Source organism: Rhipicephalus sanguineus, chromosome 2, assembly GCF_013339695.2.
Source record: "Rhipicephalus sanguineus isolate Rsan-2018 chromosome 2, BIME_Rsan_1.4, whole genome shotgun sequence".
NCBI classification, from domain to species: Eukaryota; Metazoa; Arthropoda; class Arachnida; order Ixodida; family Ixodidae; genus Rhipicephalus; species Rhipicephalus sanguineus.
The window spans coordinates 46,034,342-46,053,923 of NC_051177.1; the positions used below are offsets into that span (position 1 = coordinate 46,034,342).

At 46.2% G+C, this 19,582-nt stretch overlaps 1 protein-coding gene across 8 annotated transcripts in view; it reads right to left on the reverse strand.

Annotated features, from left to right (window-relative positions):
- LOC119382861 (ecdysone-induced protein 74EF) overlaps positions 1-19,582 on the reverse strand; it is a 266,794-nt gene that overhangs the window by 153,605 nt on the left and 93,607 nt on the right. For 5 of the 8 annotated variants that reach the window (XM_037650748.2, XM_037650747.2, XM_037650739.2 and 2 more), the window contains 3 exons: positions 13,827-13,921; positions 9,920-10,054; positions 2,572-2,886 (listed from right to left, as the gene is read on the reverse strand). In XM_037650748.2, the coding sequence (XP_037506676.1) occupies positions 2,572-2,886; positions 9,920-9,991 (387 nt within the window). In that variant the 5' untranslated portion in view covers positions 9,992-10,054; positions 13,827-13,921. Of the gene's footprint in view, positions 1-2,571; positions 2,887-9,919; positions 10,055-13,826; positions 13,922-14,149; positions 14,386-19,582 lie in introns of those variants that run through there. The other 3 variants (XM_037650744.2, XM_037650745.2, XM_037650741.2) reach the window with 2 other exon arrangements.

Consider the following 19,582-nt stretch of genomic DNA (forward strand, 5'->3'; position numbering starts at 1 on the left):
GACATTGGCTCGCGACGCTGAGCTCCAATTCAGCGACTTGAGCCCCGATGAACGCGGTATGCTGCTGAGGGCTCGTAGTGCCGGCGTCGTTGCATGCGGCATTTTGTCGAACTTTCTGTCAGAGCGACTTTCACGAGCGCACAAAACACACGCGGCAGTACACGATCCCGAAACTACCACTGAGACACGACCGCGTGAGCGAAGCAGGGCGCCGGGCGAAGCGCCGTTCGGCGAAAACGGAACCTCTGAACCACGCGCGCCGTTCCCCATGGCAATGCCACAGAGGTTCTTTTTTCCATGAATCAAACGGAGACGAACAAACAGCATTTTATTACGTCTTTTGATGCACGGAAGGTTTTTTTTGATTGCTGCTAGTTTGATTACTAGTGATTTATTTTAGGCAGACTCTCATACGTCATCGGGATCACTTCGAAAATGTCCCACTCGTGGTGCTTATCATGTGATACAGTTAGCATAATTTCTCGGTAAGTAGGGCACTGCTGTTGATAATATTGCCGTTTTAGGCGTTGTCATACGTTGAGCTTTCACTCTGACATAAATTGTTATTTGCCTTTAGTGTCCCTTTAAGCTGACTGCCATGTACCAGCAGCTCATGATAGTCACGCAACCACTACTTATGATTTTTGGGATGTGGAGAATATTTCAACTCTCAACACACCCCATGACACAGAGCGCATCCACGTTGCACTTGGAATGTGTTTTGAGCAGGTCACATTGGAAGATTACATAACTCGTCATTTGAGGCATGCTTTAGGAACTGAGGCAGCAAAATTTTCTAGAATCTGCATGTGTTTATAACAAAGATCAATGGAGTGACTTCGCTTTCCTTTCTTAAAAAACATCGTAATCATTTTCCACATGCTGAATAACTCAAGGCTTCAAAGTGTTGACAATTACCTAGTATTTTAAAAATAAATGCAGACAATAGCATTGTCCCCACAACGTCCCCACGTGGGAGACCTAAGGCCCAGTCGGCGAAAGCTCTGCAGGACTATCAATAAAGTTGTTACCAACCAACCAACCAAATAGCATTGTGTTAGCACTAGTGATGCAGAACTATCGGTAAATTGACTATCAATAGCATCGATAGTTTTTTTAAACTATCGATAGTGTAAACAAACTATCGATAGCACTACTATCGACAAACTATCGATAGTGCAGTCGGTAGCACCATCTTTAATAATACTAGCGATATTACTGTCACGCCTGTTTATTGCTTTGTTTTGATGTATTCAGGTTTCAACCACAAAGACTGTTAGCAACGTTTGAAGCAGACCACGCTGTAATGTTTGAGAAGCTTCATGATTGGTTGAGATGATCCTGTTAAGATTACGCGCCGGACGTGAATAGTCAAGTTTATTCGAGAGTTTACGCGAGCACCAGCGACAATGCTGGAACGGTTCGATAACTGATGCAATAAAAGCGGGGACAACACGTTCCACCGATGATCGGATTACTCGATGGCCGACGTCTGTTCTGGCTGCTATCAGTGCGCAGCGTGTATCGCTTGTATTTTGAGTTTTGATTTTCTGGGCACAAGTTCGCCCACATAAAGAGCTCCGAATTTCCCAGTATGCCTGCAGCATTCTTCACCGTCCCAACCTTGTGACAATACTATCGATAGTGGTGTGAATAATAATGCTGTTGCTGGCCGGCCATATTGCCAAAATATTTTCGATAGCCTACTATCAGCTTCGCTTAATTTATGAGCAAGTTTTGGCAAAAGAAATAAATTATTTCCGAAGAGAAACTGGCGGAATATGTCCATCAATAAACTCACATCCAAAAGCAACCAGTTACACTTTAAAATTAACAAACCTAGGTCTTGATATATTTTTTAATTTTGAATCATAAAATACAATGCAAGTTTGAAGCCACGCAGTTCCACCAAATGTAACGCCTTGCTTTCCACTACAGCTAAACAGTTTGACTATATAATCATGTGTTAGCAAAACCCTCTGTTGAAGAACACAAGCATGTCAACTTTCTTGCCCTTCAGCCTGCTCCTCCGGTATGTATCATGCACGCGGGGAACCAAATTTATTCTGCAATGAGTTCGTGCTGTTGATTTTATCCTATCGATAGCGCTATCGATAGTATTTGTTACCATCGATAGTTCGATAGTGACTCAGCTACCGATAGTATCGATAATACCATCGATAGTTCTGCATCACTAGTTAGCACACTTTCAAGGCATACGAAGAGGAGCTGTATATCAGCAACTGACTGCTTTAAAGGAACAGGTGTACTTATTTATGGTAAACCAACATGAGCGTGCTAGAGATGCAACAATCCCTTTTAGTCGTAGAGCGAAAGTAAGCATTTTGAAGGCTCTGGTATAACAAGTGCATTCTCTTAAGCCTAAGTGGCATTGTGATCCTGCTGGCTGTAATAATTGCACAATAACAAATTAAACAGCAACAATTAAAAATGCTGCTGCAGGCTTACACTGGTAGGAGGCAACTGTACCTTTTGTATATGTCTCAAATTGTGCAAGCATAGATCGTGAAAGAGTGAGAAAATTTTGAGGACAAAGGCTCAAATTCCCACCGAATGGAATGATGGCTGTAGTCCACTGCACTCTGGAGGGCCATCGTCACTTCGGCGGCGGCGGCGCTTTCGAATCATGCCATTGACATCGTCCTGTGGCTGGAGCAATGGGGGTGGAGGCGCCACGGCAACGGCAGTCGGTGCCCCCTGGGGCTCATGCAAGTCGGCAAAGATGGCATCGATCTCGAAACTGGGGTCAGCCAGCTGCTGCAGGATCTCCTCTTCCTCATCGATACCCAGCCCATGAAGATCTGTGTGTGTCAGTTCCTGCAGAACATCCCCCTGTGGTTCCACCAGCACATTGGGCCCACTGTCCTGTGGATGCAGAAACGTGCGAAGGCATGTCAGGGATTTCAGCTGTTTAGCTCGTGCATGCGCAATGTACACCCAGCCATACATAAATTATAACGATGAAAACCACATGGAAAAACAAATATGTACAGGTCGGTCCACTGTTAAAGGGAACAATTGCGTTCAGGGCATGTCAGGATATCGCTCTCTTGCAACAGTACAGTGGCTTAGATTTACATAAGACTACTGGTGGTTGACAGTTCCGACTCCCTTTGACAGACCAGTACCTTGAACGAACAACGTTTCCACATCCACTTGGAATGAGGGGGCCAGCAAAATGAAGGGGGCTCATTCGAGTGTTCCCTTTAACAGTGGACCGACCTGTACATACATACAGACAACGTCTTTACTAATGTTTATGTTGGTGGTACAGTCTTTGTCAGAATCTGGACCACCAGACAATGCCTTCATGACAATGCCTCCATTGCAGCTTCACCTTTTTTGAAAGCCCGACTGGCGCACTGACTTGCACCAAGGCGGCCCTAACGTGCTACTCTTTAAGATAGCAGGATGGCGAGTTCAGATCATGATTGAACACATCTTGAAGCACACAGACGAAAGATTTGAAAAGTAAACTGTTTGCTCTTCTAATCTTTTGATATAAGTGCCGGCACGCTTCAAGGTCAGTTGCAATATGAACTCTTTTAAGAACTTCACATCACATAAATAGGTATCATCACAAATAATCACGTGCCAGTTAAACATTGGTATATGCGACCTGGTGTGTCAGCCTAAAGCAATGCTCTCTACTTCGCATTTGACCTGAAGGCGAGTGTGCCTTGTGGGGGTGCTATCACCCCCTGTAAAGGCGACTGCCGTAACTTGGGCGCGGCCGCTGTGTTTGTAACGCACGTGCGTGGCGCGTAAACAGAGACGATCGGCCAAGGTCAGGGATGCGCTGACTGTAACTCGAGTTCATCGGCGGTGGCGCCGGCAGCGCCGCCGCGGAGAATTTAGGCCGGCGCATAGAAACTGCAGTGACTCTTTTCTGGGGTGTGGCGGCGTGCGTGGATGGACATCTCCTCGTGGTGGGTCCGGGGGACGATACCGCGGCTCGCTTCCCTCGGGCCTTCGTGGTGAGTCGTGCATCGGTGGCGCCGCATTCGTGGTATATTGTATTATATGTTTTATGTATGTCTTATGTTATGGTGTACTGTAGGTCTTATATTGTCTTGAGTGCGTGTTATGTTTTCCCAGTATTCATTGTCAGCGTATAAGGTTTAGCGTGTTACTTGTTACTAATAGGATTCGGCCAGCGAGCTCGCCGTATGTAAAGAAGTGTTTAATAAACGTCCACGTTTGTTGCACGACCGCGTGAACTGTCTCCGTGTGTTCCGAGAGCGGCGGCGTTTATCGCTCAGACCCCACAGCCTCCATTTGTGTCCATTAGTGATGCGAGTTGACAGAAGAAGAAAAGCAGCCCTTAATGCTTCTACATTTTAAGCTTTCAATTTCTCGATAGCCAACTACCCCTAAATTTCTCTGCAACTTATTAGTGACGCAAAAGCACCTTAAAGTATGAAGAATGCGTCCAAGTGAAGCTAGAGAGCCAGCTCTCAGAAGCTAAGTACGTACAAGATGCATCAGATAATTGAGAGAGTTGGTACAATCAAAGAACCATAGTTGCGAGGTTCTTTCACACGAGGTTCGTGATGAATTAAGTTGAGGAACAGCATGTGTCATTTCTCAAGTTTAGGCGTATCTTGCAGACACAGTACATGTGGCCCAACTTACTAAGTCCACCATAGTTTCAAGGAGTCGAGGCCACGGCCAAATGTGTGTGGTGAACGAAAAAATCATAAAGTAGGTTAAAACACAAAAAAAAGAGTATGTGTGCAGAATAAAAGAGTAGCCTGTAACTGTACGTACATGCATGTTTTCTCTCAGATTCTCTGCATCAATACATATCAAAATGAAAAGACACGTGAATCTGGGTTAAGTGTTGCATTAGGGAGCATCATAATTGCCTGTAATCTTTTATAACCCTTTCTCTGCAACAGAGGGATGATCAGTCGCCCCGACTTATGACAAACTTTGCTGCCTTGCCAGCACAAATTGACGGCGTTCCCATGAGAAAGGGGTTCGCGGTGTTCTCTCAAGGTCATGGCGAGATGCTAAACCAAGGAATGAAACGACAAATGCACAACATTGACTGTTGACAGGCCATGATACACCACCCATAAAGACTGCGTTCCCTTTGGAAGAAAGATTTCGCCATCCTCTCAAAAGCTGCAGAGGGGCTGCTGAACAAAGAACTGAAGATATTTAAGGCTATACCTGCCTTTTGTAAACTAGACGACCTGAGTCGACTTCATCAAGCTGGCTCGCTCTGTAGTGCCATATCCGCTACACCTCACGAACTTGTTTTCATTATTCCAAAACTCTTGAAAGAATCCTTTTTTCAGCTACTAAGTGGCAAAGACTGACCCGGACTACATCAGAATGATACTCTTGCAGCTTGCACTACCATATACTACCCTTCTGACTTCGAAACAGTGGTGGCAGCGGTCGTATTCCATGACCTGTATATCACAACACTCTATGCGATCTAGCTAGCTTCAGTTTATTGGTTACATATACATCAGTTACATAATACGTACTTGTATACTTGTGTACCTAACCAGTAGCTAGATTTCTTACAAGAAGTGCATTCCATTAAATGTTGAAGACCACTACTCAATGCAGTTTATACTTGTATGTGTGGCTGATAAGATGATATTGCTGCATGTGCTTTAGGCAGACTCTTGTTTCCTGGACATGCTCTGATAAATACTTGGTTGACTGGCAATGGGATGATGGACGTTGCATTTGGCTGCGGGCCTAAGCAACAATTAATTGATCATACTGAGGGATGATTTCACTTTTGCAAGTAACATACAACGCAATTCCTCATTGGTCTGCCAGGCATCCTGCATGCTTGCTTACCCTATGAGTGTGCATGAAAAGTGACACCACCTCCAATGAAGTCACAAGCTGAAAACGTAACATCTGATTTTACATGCTGGAGACAGATGACTCGGTGCTTTACTGGAATACTTCATACGGGCTCAGCAATCAAAATGTGATATGCAGAACACATGGTGGTCAGTTCTGGCATTTTGCGGAAAAAGCACAAAGATGCACATGGCTGCTGCCACAAAATGCAACAGATGTATGCTACAAGCATCGTGTTTGAATCGCTGAGAACTGTACGGCACTGTGACATGGGTGAAGATGCCGGAAGTCTTAGAGAGCTGGCAAAAGGAACTCGGCAGGATTTTCACTGGGGACCACATCTGAATAAACGCACATAGGTGAGTACATACATTGATGTTGCAATTATGTGAACTGACCATTGCACATATATATAGTAGCTGGTTCATGGCTGTAAAGTAGCAGCCCACAAGAACAGGAAAAATAGGACATGTGTATGCGTGTACACGAGAACAGTGACTAGTACAGCGATAAGGAGTCCCTGATGCTCAGAATTTCAGTGCATCTAGAATAACAATGACCATTACAAAGTGAACGTTACACAGCCTATTATGTATGCAAGGCCATGAAGCATTGCTGGCAAAACGATTTCGTGTATTCTTTTAAGAGGGAGGGGACATGATGTTATAAAAATAGTTATAACACAAGCATTTTATTGACAGCGCTGGCAATACCCAAGAACAGCTAACACGCCAGGTATTAAATCGCTGAAGCTTAGTAAGAACGAAAGAAGGGGGGAGCATTATTTTGGGCTAGTTGGTGATCCATGACATCAAAGAAATTGCGCGATGAAAACACGGAAAGAAGGGGAATTGTTTGAGGGGCTTATTTCATCATTAGGTTGAAGCTTAGTAAGGTTTCGGCAGGAAAACAGGGACCAAATTCTAATGGCATGTTGGATCACGTTTCCCAGAAAACTACCAGAAGATACCCACGAGATATATAGCCAACATAGAACATGTCACATCATTCATCCCAATTACAACACATCAGAACAATGAAAATGAGGAAACAGCTGAGCACGTGCGTCTGACGCTGAACGAGATGCATTGCCTGCTGTGTAGGTGAAAGAATGAAGGAGAGAACGCTTGATGTCCCTCTCAAACGTATGCCCACAACTGGTTTTGCAGGTGCAGTACGAGTGAATGACGCGACTGCAGGAGCACATAATTGCACCTGCAGTGCACAGCGGCTGGGGCACAAAATGGATACATTTTGTGCCAGAGAGTAAGGGTTTACTACTATACTGCGCTACTGATATAGATGCAGCATCTGCTGGGTTTTGCTTAAAAGCTCTGCTTTGCTGATCCTGAAAGCGGTGCAGCAGTGTCAGATGTCTTAAGGGGTCATGAACCACTCATCCGAGTAATCATCGAATGACCTCAGTATCAGGGTTCATTGCCTCGCGAATCCATCAGCGTAAAAATATTTCGAATCCATCAAGAACAAGCAGTGTTACAGGGATTTGTCGCATGCTTTCATAGCTTTATTTAGCACTGTAGTTATTGCATAATGCATTACCAACTAGCCCAGGTACCTCTTTAATAGCTTTTTCTCTTCTTTCGTCCTGATGAGCACACTGAAAGCTACACTGGTGGGGATGACAAAGGGGGAAAGAAGCTACGTCAGCACATGTCATGAAACGCGATCGCTCTCTACCCATGCGATTCCGGTGCGCGGTATGTCGCTACTATGTAAGTTTAGCAAACAAGAGAGCATGGTGCCAGCACATAACGGCGCCCCGTGGCAAGAAGTGCATCTGATTCAAACACCGCTCTTGGTTATGTCAGCTATCGGCTAATACCAGCAATCTGCTGTATGACGCCATACAGCAGCTGCCGGCAGCTCCGAAGAGAGTGAGGATGGGCCTCTGTATGAAGAGAGGGCACTTGAGAAAGTGGCAAATGTGCGCTCTGCTTGTAAACTCTCCTTACCACTCACAACTGCAGGATCTGGCTGAGGTGTTCACAGCAGCGTCTGCTTTCTGCTGTATGCCTTTCTTTACCAAGCACGAAGGCTGGTTCTTGAACCCTTTAAAGTGCTAGTTGCCACAGGAGAAGGATGAAGAAAACTAGGGCACTCCCACTTGAATAAGCTAATAGTAGCTATGTGACGTGATTCGCAAGTCAAGCCTTTCATAGCGCTAGCTTTCACAGCAAGAGAATTGGTAAGCTTGTTACTTTATTGAGCTCAGCATTTAGTGTTGCATATGTTGGAATACGTTTTTATTAGGGGTGTGCGAATTTTCGAAATTTCGAATATTTTTCGAATAGGGTTTGCTATTCGATTCGATTCGCACTGGAATTTTACTATTCGAACTATTCGAACTTCCCAAAAACAAATACAGTCAACGTCCGATTTAAAAGTGACCCCTTCAGATTTTAAATATGCTTCACCTCATTACACTCTCGTATTGCGGCAAAGCTGCCTTTCAAGCTCCGTTACGGTCAAACTTTGTCAAAACATGGTCAACGTCCGATTGGAAGTGGCCCCTAGATTTTCAATATGCTTCACCTCATCACACCCCAATAATGCGGCAAAGCTGCCTTTCAAGCTCCATTACGGTCGAACTTTGCCAAGACACAGTCGTCTGATTGGAAGTGGTCCCTAGATTTTCAATATGCTTCACCTCATCACACCCTGGTATTGCGGCAAAGCTGCCTTTCAAGCTCCGTTACGGTCGAACTTTGCCAAGACAACGCCAGATTGGAAGTGGTCCCTAGATTTTCAATGTGCTTCACCTCATCACACCCCGGCATTGCGGCAAAGCTGCCTTTCAAGCTCTGCTACAGTTGCAAATGTATTAACTCAAGAAAACGCTGGTTCCAACATGGAGATGAAAGATGTGGCAGAGGTGGGGGCTCAATGCTGTTTTGGACCTGAAACTCGGGCAGGAAGTCCGAAAAATCGGAAGCCGAAGCTTTTTAGCATCCAAAATTTCAGATGTTCTTTTATATCGATGTCTAAGAGGCAGATTTGGAACCCCGGACTTCAAGGGAGCACACCCTTGTCTGCCACATCAGTTGGGCTTCCACAGAAGTTGAAAGAGGAGGAGGTGAGGCCGAGGAAATGGCATCTTTACTATCACGTGTAAAGTGTTGTCAGCAACACTTTGGTTGCACCAAATCATGTACATAAATAGAATTCGGCTTCTACATTGCCTCATTCTTGATAAGAAAACTATGAAACACCACCCCTCCAGTGCTTCATCAACCTAGCGAAAAGAAACACTTTCATGTTGCTATCTCATAAGAATATGCTTAGGAATCCTCTCTAACTGCAATTTTGCTTTGAAGTATTCGAAAAATATTCTAGAAATATTCGAGAAATATTCGAAAAATATTCGATTCGATTCGCACTCACACTTCAATATTCGAATTCGCTTCGCACCCACAATTTTGCTATTCGCACAGCTCTAGTTTTTATCTCTCCTTGCACAGTGTGCAACTTCTCATGCTCTTCTTATGTAACACTTATTTCATTTTGATGAAGGTGAAATGCTAGAGGTCTGTGTACTGTGCAACTTCAGTTCACGTTAAAAAACCCCGTGGTTGCACTATGGCGTCCATCATAGCCCGAGTCGCTTTGGGATGTTAAACCCCATAAACCAACCAACTTTGTTCTCGTTCAAAGCTATGGGAAAACTGGTGTGTGCGCAATGGCTTGCATTTGTATAAGTGAATTGTCCTACGAGACAGGACACACGTGACAAACATCTCAAAACACTAGCTGCTCGAGGGACGGTGGTGCACTTTACAACAGTTCAGCTGTTCAATGCCCGCATGTGCGGTATAATGAACAGAGCATCTGAGTGTTCTGCCGTGGGACCTTGGTTTGAAACCCAACCACTAGACACTTTTAATGAAGAGGCCCCAAATGAGGCAGGACAAAAGCCTGCTTATGTACCTGGCTACCCAAAAGTGCTTCACATATACGAACAAAAAAAAGCGCCTAGTGTAGAGACATTGCCTGGACAGCATGCACACAGACACATCAGTGAGCACACAGTGACATGGTTGGTTACCAGGCACGAAAGGTCGACCATCTTGCCGTCAGTGTTGGGGCACCAGAGCAGGTCGTCCTCTATGAAAGGCATCGCAGGCGGCTCCTCCCAGGCAGCCACGGTCACACGCTCTTGCTCCCCAGCACGCCAGCCACCCTGCGCCATCGGACAAAGACAGTATTTCAAGTATTTGCAAAGCACTGCATGAGATGTGCAGCTGGAGCAGTTAAAAATAGCTTCGTTCACTGAATGATTAACACGGAAATCACACTGTTCTAGATTGGCTTTCTTCTAAAGAGAATCTTGCTTACTTCATATTTCTGCAATTAAATGCCATCATGAAGTTATGCATACATCAATTATATAATGTTCTCTAAATTTTATGAGCTATGCATGGCACGCTGCATTTAAAAGAATTTACATGTAGAAGGTATTGATGCACTGATGTAATGTCGAATAGAATATTATGTATTTTTATAAGTATTATTCCTTTATTTCCCTTCTTTTTTTATGCAGATGATGCATGGGTGCACAGGCGTAGCCAGAAATTTTTTTCGGGAAGGGCAGGAGGGGAGGGATTCAACAATCCTTTATGCATGTCTGTGCATGTATTTGTGTATACACACATGCAAAATCGAAAAATTTCAGCAAGGGGGAGTTTGAACCCCCCAACCCCCCTGGCTACACCAATGCACGGGTGGCCTTCTGTCATCACAAACTTTGGAGCTCGCGACTTTGTCAAGGTAACATTTTTGTTTCGCAGCTCTTACTGACTGCTTCTACCATCCTGTAAATGCAGTGGGACATAAAATTGTTACTATATACCACACACGCACGCACACACACATACATGGGCGTGTAGAACTATTTCAGAAATAGAATCCTCCCTAAGCCCTGATATGTGGAATACAGCAGGCACTGTTAAAGTAGGTCAAAACAATGTTGTATAACAAGTAATGCTGCACACCACATGGACTCGGAGTCAAGTGCGACATGGTAATCAATGCTCGAAGCACGAAGAATGCAAGGGTTTAGGAAGATATAGTGCTAGCTAGCTTTGTTTGAAATGTAGCACATTACTTTGATTAGAGTGCTGTGGCACTTTTAGTTGACAGTGGTAACAACAAATGATTACTGGCAGCAGTGGGTGTCTTAATGCAACCTTTCACACACACGCCCTTAAATCAACTCCACCAGAGATAGCTGTTCTAGCAGCCAGTGTTCTAAATCAAATGAACTATTTTGGAAATATATTAGAATACAAACTGTGTCTTTTTTGCAGTAAACATACCCTAGTTGTTGGGCCTGCTGCAGCCATCAACAATTTTTTCAATAAAGATGTGCTGCGTTTGCATAAGTAGGAATGCTTTGAACTCAGGTTTGAAGATTTGCAACTATAGCAATAATGCAATATTCAAATGACCACAATTAAAGCTTCAAATTAATTAATAATACTACCATAACCATAAAAAAGTAATGCCACACCATAAGTTAAAACCAGTTTCTAACAGAGTAAACTTGCACGAGGGGTTTGCAGAAACCCAGTTTCTGCAAACCCCTCGTGCAACTTCCACCTCAAACAATGGTTCATGTACAGTCGCGCTCAATATGACTTGCAACGCGGGAGCGCGTAGTCTCACGAGCTTAAGGATCGCGCATTCCTTCCACTAGCCCTTAATTTTACAACTAAACGCTGCTCTCTTACTGGAGGATGTTCCCGAATAAGAAAATAACATTTAGTTACAGAAATGAAGCAAGTTGAAGCCATGCGCAGTCTTTAATCTCACGAGGCCACGCGCTCCCATGTTGCAAGTCATATTGAGCGCGGCTGTACGTGGCCTGTAAGAATCCTCTCAAGCAAATTTGAAATAATTATTGCCATTCAGCAAACTGCCGTACAGCCTCCGAAATTTCCAGAGCGAGAAAAATGCTTCCACGTGTTGAAATGCCACCTACGTGGCCTTAGAGGACGAGAGGTACACAGTCTGAAAATGATTATCGTTAGTACCACATGAAGGGTAGAGCGAGTTCTCAGTCAGGCCATTTCTTCTTTTTGCTTAACTAGCATGCAGCAAAAAATGAGGCACAGTCTGGTTTAGCTACTGAAGAGGATGTCAGAAAAAAAATAAATCTGCGGGATCACTTCGAAATCAGATGTTTAGCCGTCTTCAAAAGTATATGTAGGTCGCATATGCTGGCAAAATTCAAAACAACACAGCTGTTCAGTGCAGTAAAAAGAAGCAGCTTTACAGCAGACTGGCAAAGCACAGTAGCAATACAGCACATTACGTAGTACCATTGTGTAACATTAGGCTTCTGCCAGGTTTTTTCTTCGTTTTTTTTATGCTGTAATAAAACAAGCTTGAACGAACCTTGGAAACGCATTGCTACAATCGTGTTCCGCTGACCACTAACTTAGACATGCAGACTTTTTGAAGGCGAAAAATGCGGACAATGGAACAATGGAATACATGTATCTACGTTCTCACAATACAGTAATGTGAATACAAGATATTCTAGAGGTCAAGTCTTCATTCTTTTGTTCACAACAGCTACATCTGTGCAATCACAAAATGTGTAGCGTGTTTTCACAATCGTTGAGCGACACTTGTGTTCATCTTGCGCGATGCACATCTGTGGCAATTCAATAGCTATGGCATAATACTCATTACTACCTGCGTATGCTCAACTTCGAAAACGTGTCGTCAATCTTTATTTTTAATCTGTCATTCTAAGCTAATTACAGTGTTTAGTTAGACACACATTGTCTCACAGCCAACTCATCTTTACAGCTTTCAGGAATAACCTGGTGCTGATGACGATAAACTACAAGAAAACAAAGCAAACTGTTTCCTTAAAAAATAGCACTTCAACTAGTTCATATAAGCTTCTCCTTTTTCCCAAAAAGAGAAAAATTATATAATGCCATTGTATAACAATAACCTAAAATAACAGGTAGCTATGCCGGTTCTAAATTTAAGTTTGCTTTCATGGAAATCAATGCGGCGTTACTCCCAAACGCTACCCGGAAGCCCTACTTCTTGGCTCCATCACCTTGCCGGATTCGGCTTCTTCGCAAGACACGCACGTTTTGCAGTGAAGAAAGCCGGTTGTTACTGCAAGCGATCGACGTCAGTAACGGTTCCGCATTCATCAGACAACGCCTGTTTTTCACTAAGCGAAAGCTTTAATATAGACACGAGTGCGCAGAATGGCAATGTCACGTTCTCGAAACAACAGCGCTGATGTAAAATTGATGGGACCATTATTAGGATGCACGTGCATTTATAAAGTCGATCGCTGGCGCGCTGCATATATCGAGTAATCTTAATTCAGTACAAGCGTGTAGCGAGGCTCAGACACTGTTCCTGTTATTTGCGTGTCCAAAAGCCCAATTCAAATAGGCAGTGACGCACTTTGCCGCGTTTTCGAAGCGTCAAACAGCGTGGAAGCCGTCTGAGAAGGGATCGAGAAGCACTCGCTTATAATAAATCGCCGTCTTGTTTACAAATGACGCATACGCCAGCGCACGTGGCCTTCAAACACCAGCCAGCAAGCGCCTCATCGCATCGTGCGCGACAGTTGCATGATCCGGACAGGGCTTCAAAGACCTCTGTGTGAAACGACGAGCGGTTTCATTGAGAGCGCGCCGGAGGCAAGCTATGAGGAAGAAGGGTGATCTCAACTGGGCTAAGGTTATGCAATCGCGCAGGAAAGAGGGAGGGTGAAAGCAGCTAGGAACGGCACACGCGCGCTGCGTTAGGGAAGGTCGCGGTCGATTCCGTCAACACGATTTCAACACACCGCGCCCATGGCCGGGAAGCGCGCGCGGCATCGATCCCCGGCGGCTTGCACGTCCCGATAAGGACGACGCTGCGCTCATCATCCTCGAGGAAGTACGGAAAAAATCCCATATAAAACCACATACCCGCTGCGATCTCACCGCCGTTCAAACACAGTCGGTCGTCAGCAGTATGTCCCACCACCTCGGAATACTGCCATCACAAACCGAAGAGGTGTCGGCTGCGAAAACAGCTGAGAGGCACATTTTCACTTTCTCGATGACGTCGAGTGTGTCATTATAACGCGTTTGACGACAAGGACAGGCAAAGACGAGCAACGTTCGATCGGGTTGCAGAGAGAACGAGTCAAATGCCACTCAGAAAATCAAGCATGACGTATTTCACGGAAAGGTATCGATGTCGAAACACAGCGATAGAAGAGAGGCAGAGTCTGCAGTGCGCGCCTTACCACGAGCCATCGACGGTGCGCGGAACGCTTTGGCGCTTGAGACACGCGTTGACACGGCTCGTTTGCAAGCGCCGTAGAAAGCCATCGTTTAAAGGGCGCCGGGTGATGTGCGTTCCCTGCCACAAGTGTCCGCCGAGCCGGCGTTGTCGACGCTGGCTGCAGCAGCCGCCAGCTGATCTTCCGAGGAAGCAGCCTCCACGCCTCCACCGCGCCGCCGCCGCCGCCGCGTTCCCTTCCCCTGCCTCGCGGAAGCGGCCCGCTGTTCTGAATGTTTTGGTGGCGAAGCCACCTGGCGGCAATGCGGCGAAGCTACACACGCACGCACCAATCGGTGGCGCGAGCTTTGATTTGTAACGATCGGCAAATCAGCGGCCGCGAGTATAGACGATTTTACGTAGGACATATTCACGCTGCCACCTTAGGTTTTTCTTGCTTTTGTATCTCGTGACGTGAATTGACACGGTCAGGAAACGCCGAACGCACCAACGTAACCGTTTTCATGCGTATACTTCAACCGTAGCGCTGTTCGTTTAGTTGTTCAGGAACAGACTTGGACAATGTCAGCAGGTCACTGTGACACGCGCTTGCTAAGTTTATTTATTTATTGGTGGGGGAGGTATCTTTTCTGTATTTTTTCTCGATGCTGAACAAAGAAACCGAAGACAAATTGCAAGTTGCAAATGAATGAACGAAATAAAAGGGATCCCCCCCCCCCCCGAGGGGCTCGTTTATGTGTTAAGACACAACCAAATGAATCGAACATGCAATTAGGCCAGGGAAAGCATAGAGGACGCTAATTGTTGTCTTTAACTGTAGTGTGCTGACTGCGACGTAAATTGAAGTGAAATGAAGTGGACGAAAAATCACCCTTTCCGTCGGTGGGATCTGAACCCATAACCTTCGAATTACGCGGATGATTTTTCGTCCACTTCAATTCATTTCAATTCACGTCACAATCAGTACACTGCAGTTAATGACGAAAATTACCGTCATCTATGCTTTCCCTGGCCTAATTGTCTGGTCGAGTAATTAAGTTGCGAATGAATATATTATCGAACAAATCTTGGAGTGGCAGATAGCCACATTCGAGGAGACGAAGTCATGAACAAGGGAGAGTAGACACGTGCGAAAGAGGAAACCACTCGAAACATGAGTAGGTTAATACACGGCATTCTGACTTGCATGTAATCGATGACCTCTGAACTCATAATGTTTGGTTTACAATCAGCTCGTATTCTAGGTGACGTCAATGACAACCTGAACAGCAAGGGCCACTTCGATACGGCTGCACATAACTCGGCTCGTTTAGTATTGTTGCGACTATATATATATATATATATATATATATATATATATATATATATATATATATATATATATATATATATATATATATATATATAGTCGCCTGTCGACGCTGGCTGCAGCAGCCGATGTCGACGCTGGCTATATATATATATATATATATATATATATATATATATATATATATATATATATATATAGTTGGCGAGTATCAGGCGACTGCGCGGGCAGCAGTCGCCAGATACTCGCCGCGCGTTCCTGCAGCGAATCTCCTAAAGATATATCAGAGTCCTTCAGAGAGAACTGTTCGTAAGCTAAGCTCGAGGGCGCGGGTTCGATTCCCGGCCACGGCGGCCGTATATCGATGAGGGCGACATGCAAATAAAGCCCGTGTGCTTAGATTAAGTGCGCGTTAAAGAACCCCAGGTGGTCGTAATTAATCCGGAGTCCCCACTACGGCGTGTTTAATAATCATATATCGTGGTTTCGGCGCGTAAAACACCAGCGATTATTATTATTATTATTATTAGTAGTAGTAGTAGTAGTAGTAGTAGTAGTAGTAGTAGTAGTAGTAGTAGTAGTAGTAGTAGTAGTAGTAGCCAAACCTGAACGCTCGTTGCGGCGAGTCCCCGTTGGAAGTTCAGCAACGCGAACGCAGCTCGCGGGGAAAGCCTTGTTGTCTATACATGCGCACTCGCGCGCCGGCCCGTTAATCTTTGCTTGTCTCCCGTCTCTGTGTGCATGCTTGCGATCACTCCCCGACATGCATGTTACTCGCCTTTCCCTACGGTGCAGCCGCAATGTCATCAACAAGCACGTCATAATATCCGTTGCCGGTGCATGATGGTACAATTTTCAACCACGAATCGATCTGGGTACTAGGGTTTCCGTATTCATGACAGAAGCTATAATTGCGATAGAACTGTTCGCAAGCGAAAAATTCCAGCCAATAATATGATGAACAAGAAGAATGCACCATCGAGGCTCGCGTACTTGTTGCTGTTCCGCCATCTTGGCTACAGCTGCTTCTCCCTGTGTATTTTGGACACTCTATATATCTTTTGGATACTATATAATACTGCAGGCGTGCAAACTATTAGCGAAGGCGGGAAGGCAAACAGAATTAAGACGGTACCACCATCTCGAGATGAGTGTATACAGGCGAAAAATCACATTATCTCCCGCTAAAGGGGACCATGAGGCGATGCGAAGCCGGAGCACTTGCACGATCGCGTTCCGTTGGCGTTCGTTGGGCATGCTACCGACCTCGCGTCGTGGAACGCGAAGAGGAACGCTACGCACGTCATTGAGCGCATTTAATTTTTCCTTTTTTTTTAGCAAAAATAGCCAATCCCCACTTTTTTCCCTTTCCCTATTTTTTGTCTCATCTTTACCTCTCTATTTCCCTTCCCCGTGCACTACTGCTGAGGTGTCCTACCCCATGAGAGACAATTGCGGGGTGCACTTTTCTCTTCATTTCATATTATCAAAACCACCCCCCCTCCCCGCGCGTCATTCTCACAGGGCGAGCAGGGAACGCGGTCGACAGGCGCGCGAGAGGGGGGGACTAGGAGAGGAGAGAGAGGGGGAGGGGACGCGCATGCGCTGGCACTCATCGCGGCGTTGCGCAGGAGAGAATGAGGCGCGTGAGAGGGGGGGGGGATGCGCAGGCGCAGTAAGGGTGGTCACGCCGCACACCAACACCACCGGATTGAACTCGGCCATAAAAAATTTTGCAGTGGCTTAGCTCGGCTATGCCAGGATATACGTAGCGTTAGCAAACGTTCAGCTGATTATTCTGAGCTTTCCAGATTGTCTAGGATTAGCTTGATTGTCATGCTTACTACTGCTCCAATGACGCACATTCGGCCACATCGTTCAGAACCGGTAGACCTGGCGGTATGGCCGGGTAACGATACCCATTGGTAACGCTAAAGAGCGGAATGTTCTGCTTAACGAGAAAGTTCTTGCCCGTTGTACAAACCCGCGCCACGGTTTCACCCCACTCAGGCGCCGCCACTAAACTCAACGTTTCACGCATGGCACTACTTAGCGGCGTCAAGTCTTTCATGTGCCATAGTCTTTCACACACGTCGCACACGTATCCAAACGGATTGTTTACGAAGTCCGTCTCGAAGGTTCGAGCCGCACTGGCGCTTTCGCTAAGTTTCATAGTATAGGCAGTCGATCGGCGAGCCTTGACGTCATCGACGGCGTCTTGTTGTTGCTGCTGCAGAGGTGGTCGGGCACGTCGCTCAGCATCCTGGCGACGCCGCTTTGCTAGACGTTCCTCCCTTTCCTCCAGTGTCTCCGCAGCACGTTTAGCCTTCCTCTGTGCCTCCGCAGCACGATTAGCCTTCCTCTGTTCATTCTTCGTACGCTGAACCGCTAATTGCCTGGCAACTACTTCGGGATCCGATGACATAATCTTCTCGGCTCTTCTGCGCCGTTGAGCAGCATTTGCGCTCTCCTCCATGGCGTTACCCACCTGCAAACGCCAGTCAGAGGCGCTATCAAGCGGCACCAGCGCATTGTCAGACGGCGACTGCACAGCGAAGGCGAAAAGCTGCGCGCGCCATGGCTACGACGTCACCCCTCTCGAATGCGCAGAGCAGCACCGGCGAGTCGCGCGCGCCGGCGACAGTCTGTCTGCCCGGCTACGACGCCACTCCTCCCGCTCTCCGCCACCAGCAGCGGCGAGCCGCGCGCGGCGGTGGCGCAGAGCGCGTGAGATGCCGGCTCCGCACTCATCCTCGCGCATGCGCAGCGCGGCTCATGATCACCCACGCGAAATCGGCTCCGGCTAGGCAAGTGCAGATAACGCTGCAAAAACCGCAGTGAGTACCTGTCGGAACTGGGAACTGCACCCAGCACCTCACGCGTTGGAGGCGGACACTTTACTGCTTTTAGAACTCACATATTTCGGTGTCGGCGGCGTACGCGAAAGACCCGGCGCCGGCGATCGTATGGAAATGCGGCCCTCGAAGGTGTGCCGGTCACGTGCGTGTTCGTATGCGCTGTTTTTCAATAACTGATGCTCCCTCGATCGTGGGCTCGTCGGCGATCAGCCATTTCTGATGTGGCAATCTGATCTTCACGTTGCCACATTTCATTGTTGCCTGGATATGAACGCATGATCATCGTTGTTGTCTGCACCAATCGAAGTATTGCGCTGCTAAGCACGTGGATGAAGGTCAAATTCCCGCAGGTAGGTAGGAAACAGTCAGGAGGAAGCATTGCGCAATGCGATAGAAAGAAAGTACTATAGGTCAGGCACGCACACGCCAAGCTTCGCTTGCCCCCTTTTTCCGGATAGGGCAAGAGATCCTGAATATTTTTTTTCTGAGTTGGTCCTTGAAAAGACGAGACAAATGCGCTGCTTCCTGCGATTATATATCGGGAGCCTGTTTCAGCGGAATAAAGCACACTTAACCCCCCTCCCACCTCCTCTCTTTGCCCGAAGTACACGTGTTCATCAAACCACGCGTTTTATTAAAGAGCACCTCCGCATTCGTCGTGACCAAAACGCTCGCAAGAGGTCCGTTTCGCTTCCTGCGTTTTGTCCCACACCTGATGACGTTCGCGAACAAGTGTTTCAGCATGCAAGCTTTCAAAAGAATATGCCGCGTGCTGCCAGTGTTTTACAGCGAGCGTATATAGAAATAAACCGGGAACGAAGCGTAATGTAGGCTTATCAGACCAGTGTGCGACAGCATTTCGCTAGGGGGGGGGGGGGTAAAAATACAGCATTTTCGACCGCAAGTGTTCGCTAGATGATGTCAGATACGAGTTGCCGTGCGCGTTTGCGCAAGCGTTTCCATCGTAAAGAGTTGTATAGTTAGTAATGTAACGTTGCCTGTGGCATCGAGTGGAAAGGTCAGAGGCGCTTTACATGCTGCTACTCGGATTTCAATCCAAAAATGGGCACCAAGAAATGCAGCTCCTTTAACTGTATGTAAAACAAGCTACAAAATTTTTGAACGAGTGAGAAACCTAAGGCCCGGCCGGCGAAAGCTCTGCAGGACTATCAATAAAGTTGTTACCAACCAAGTGAACGAGTGAACACACGCTGTGAATGATTGAAGAGAGTTTGTTGCAAGCTCGAACGTTAATTGGCTGCCGTTTTTA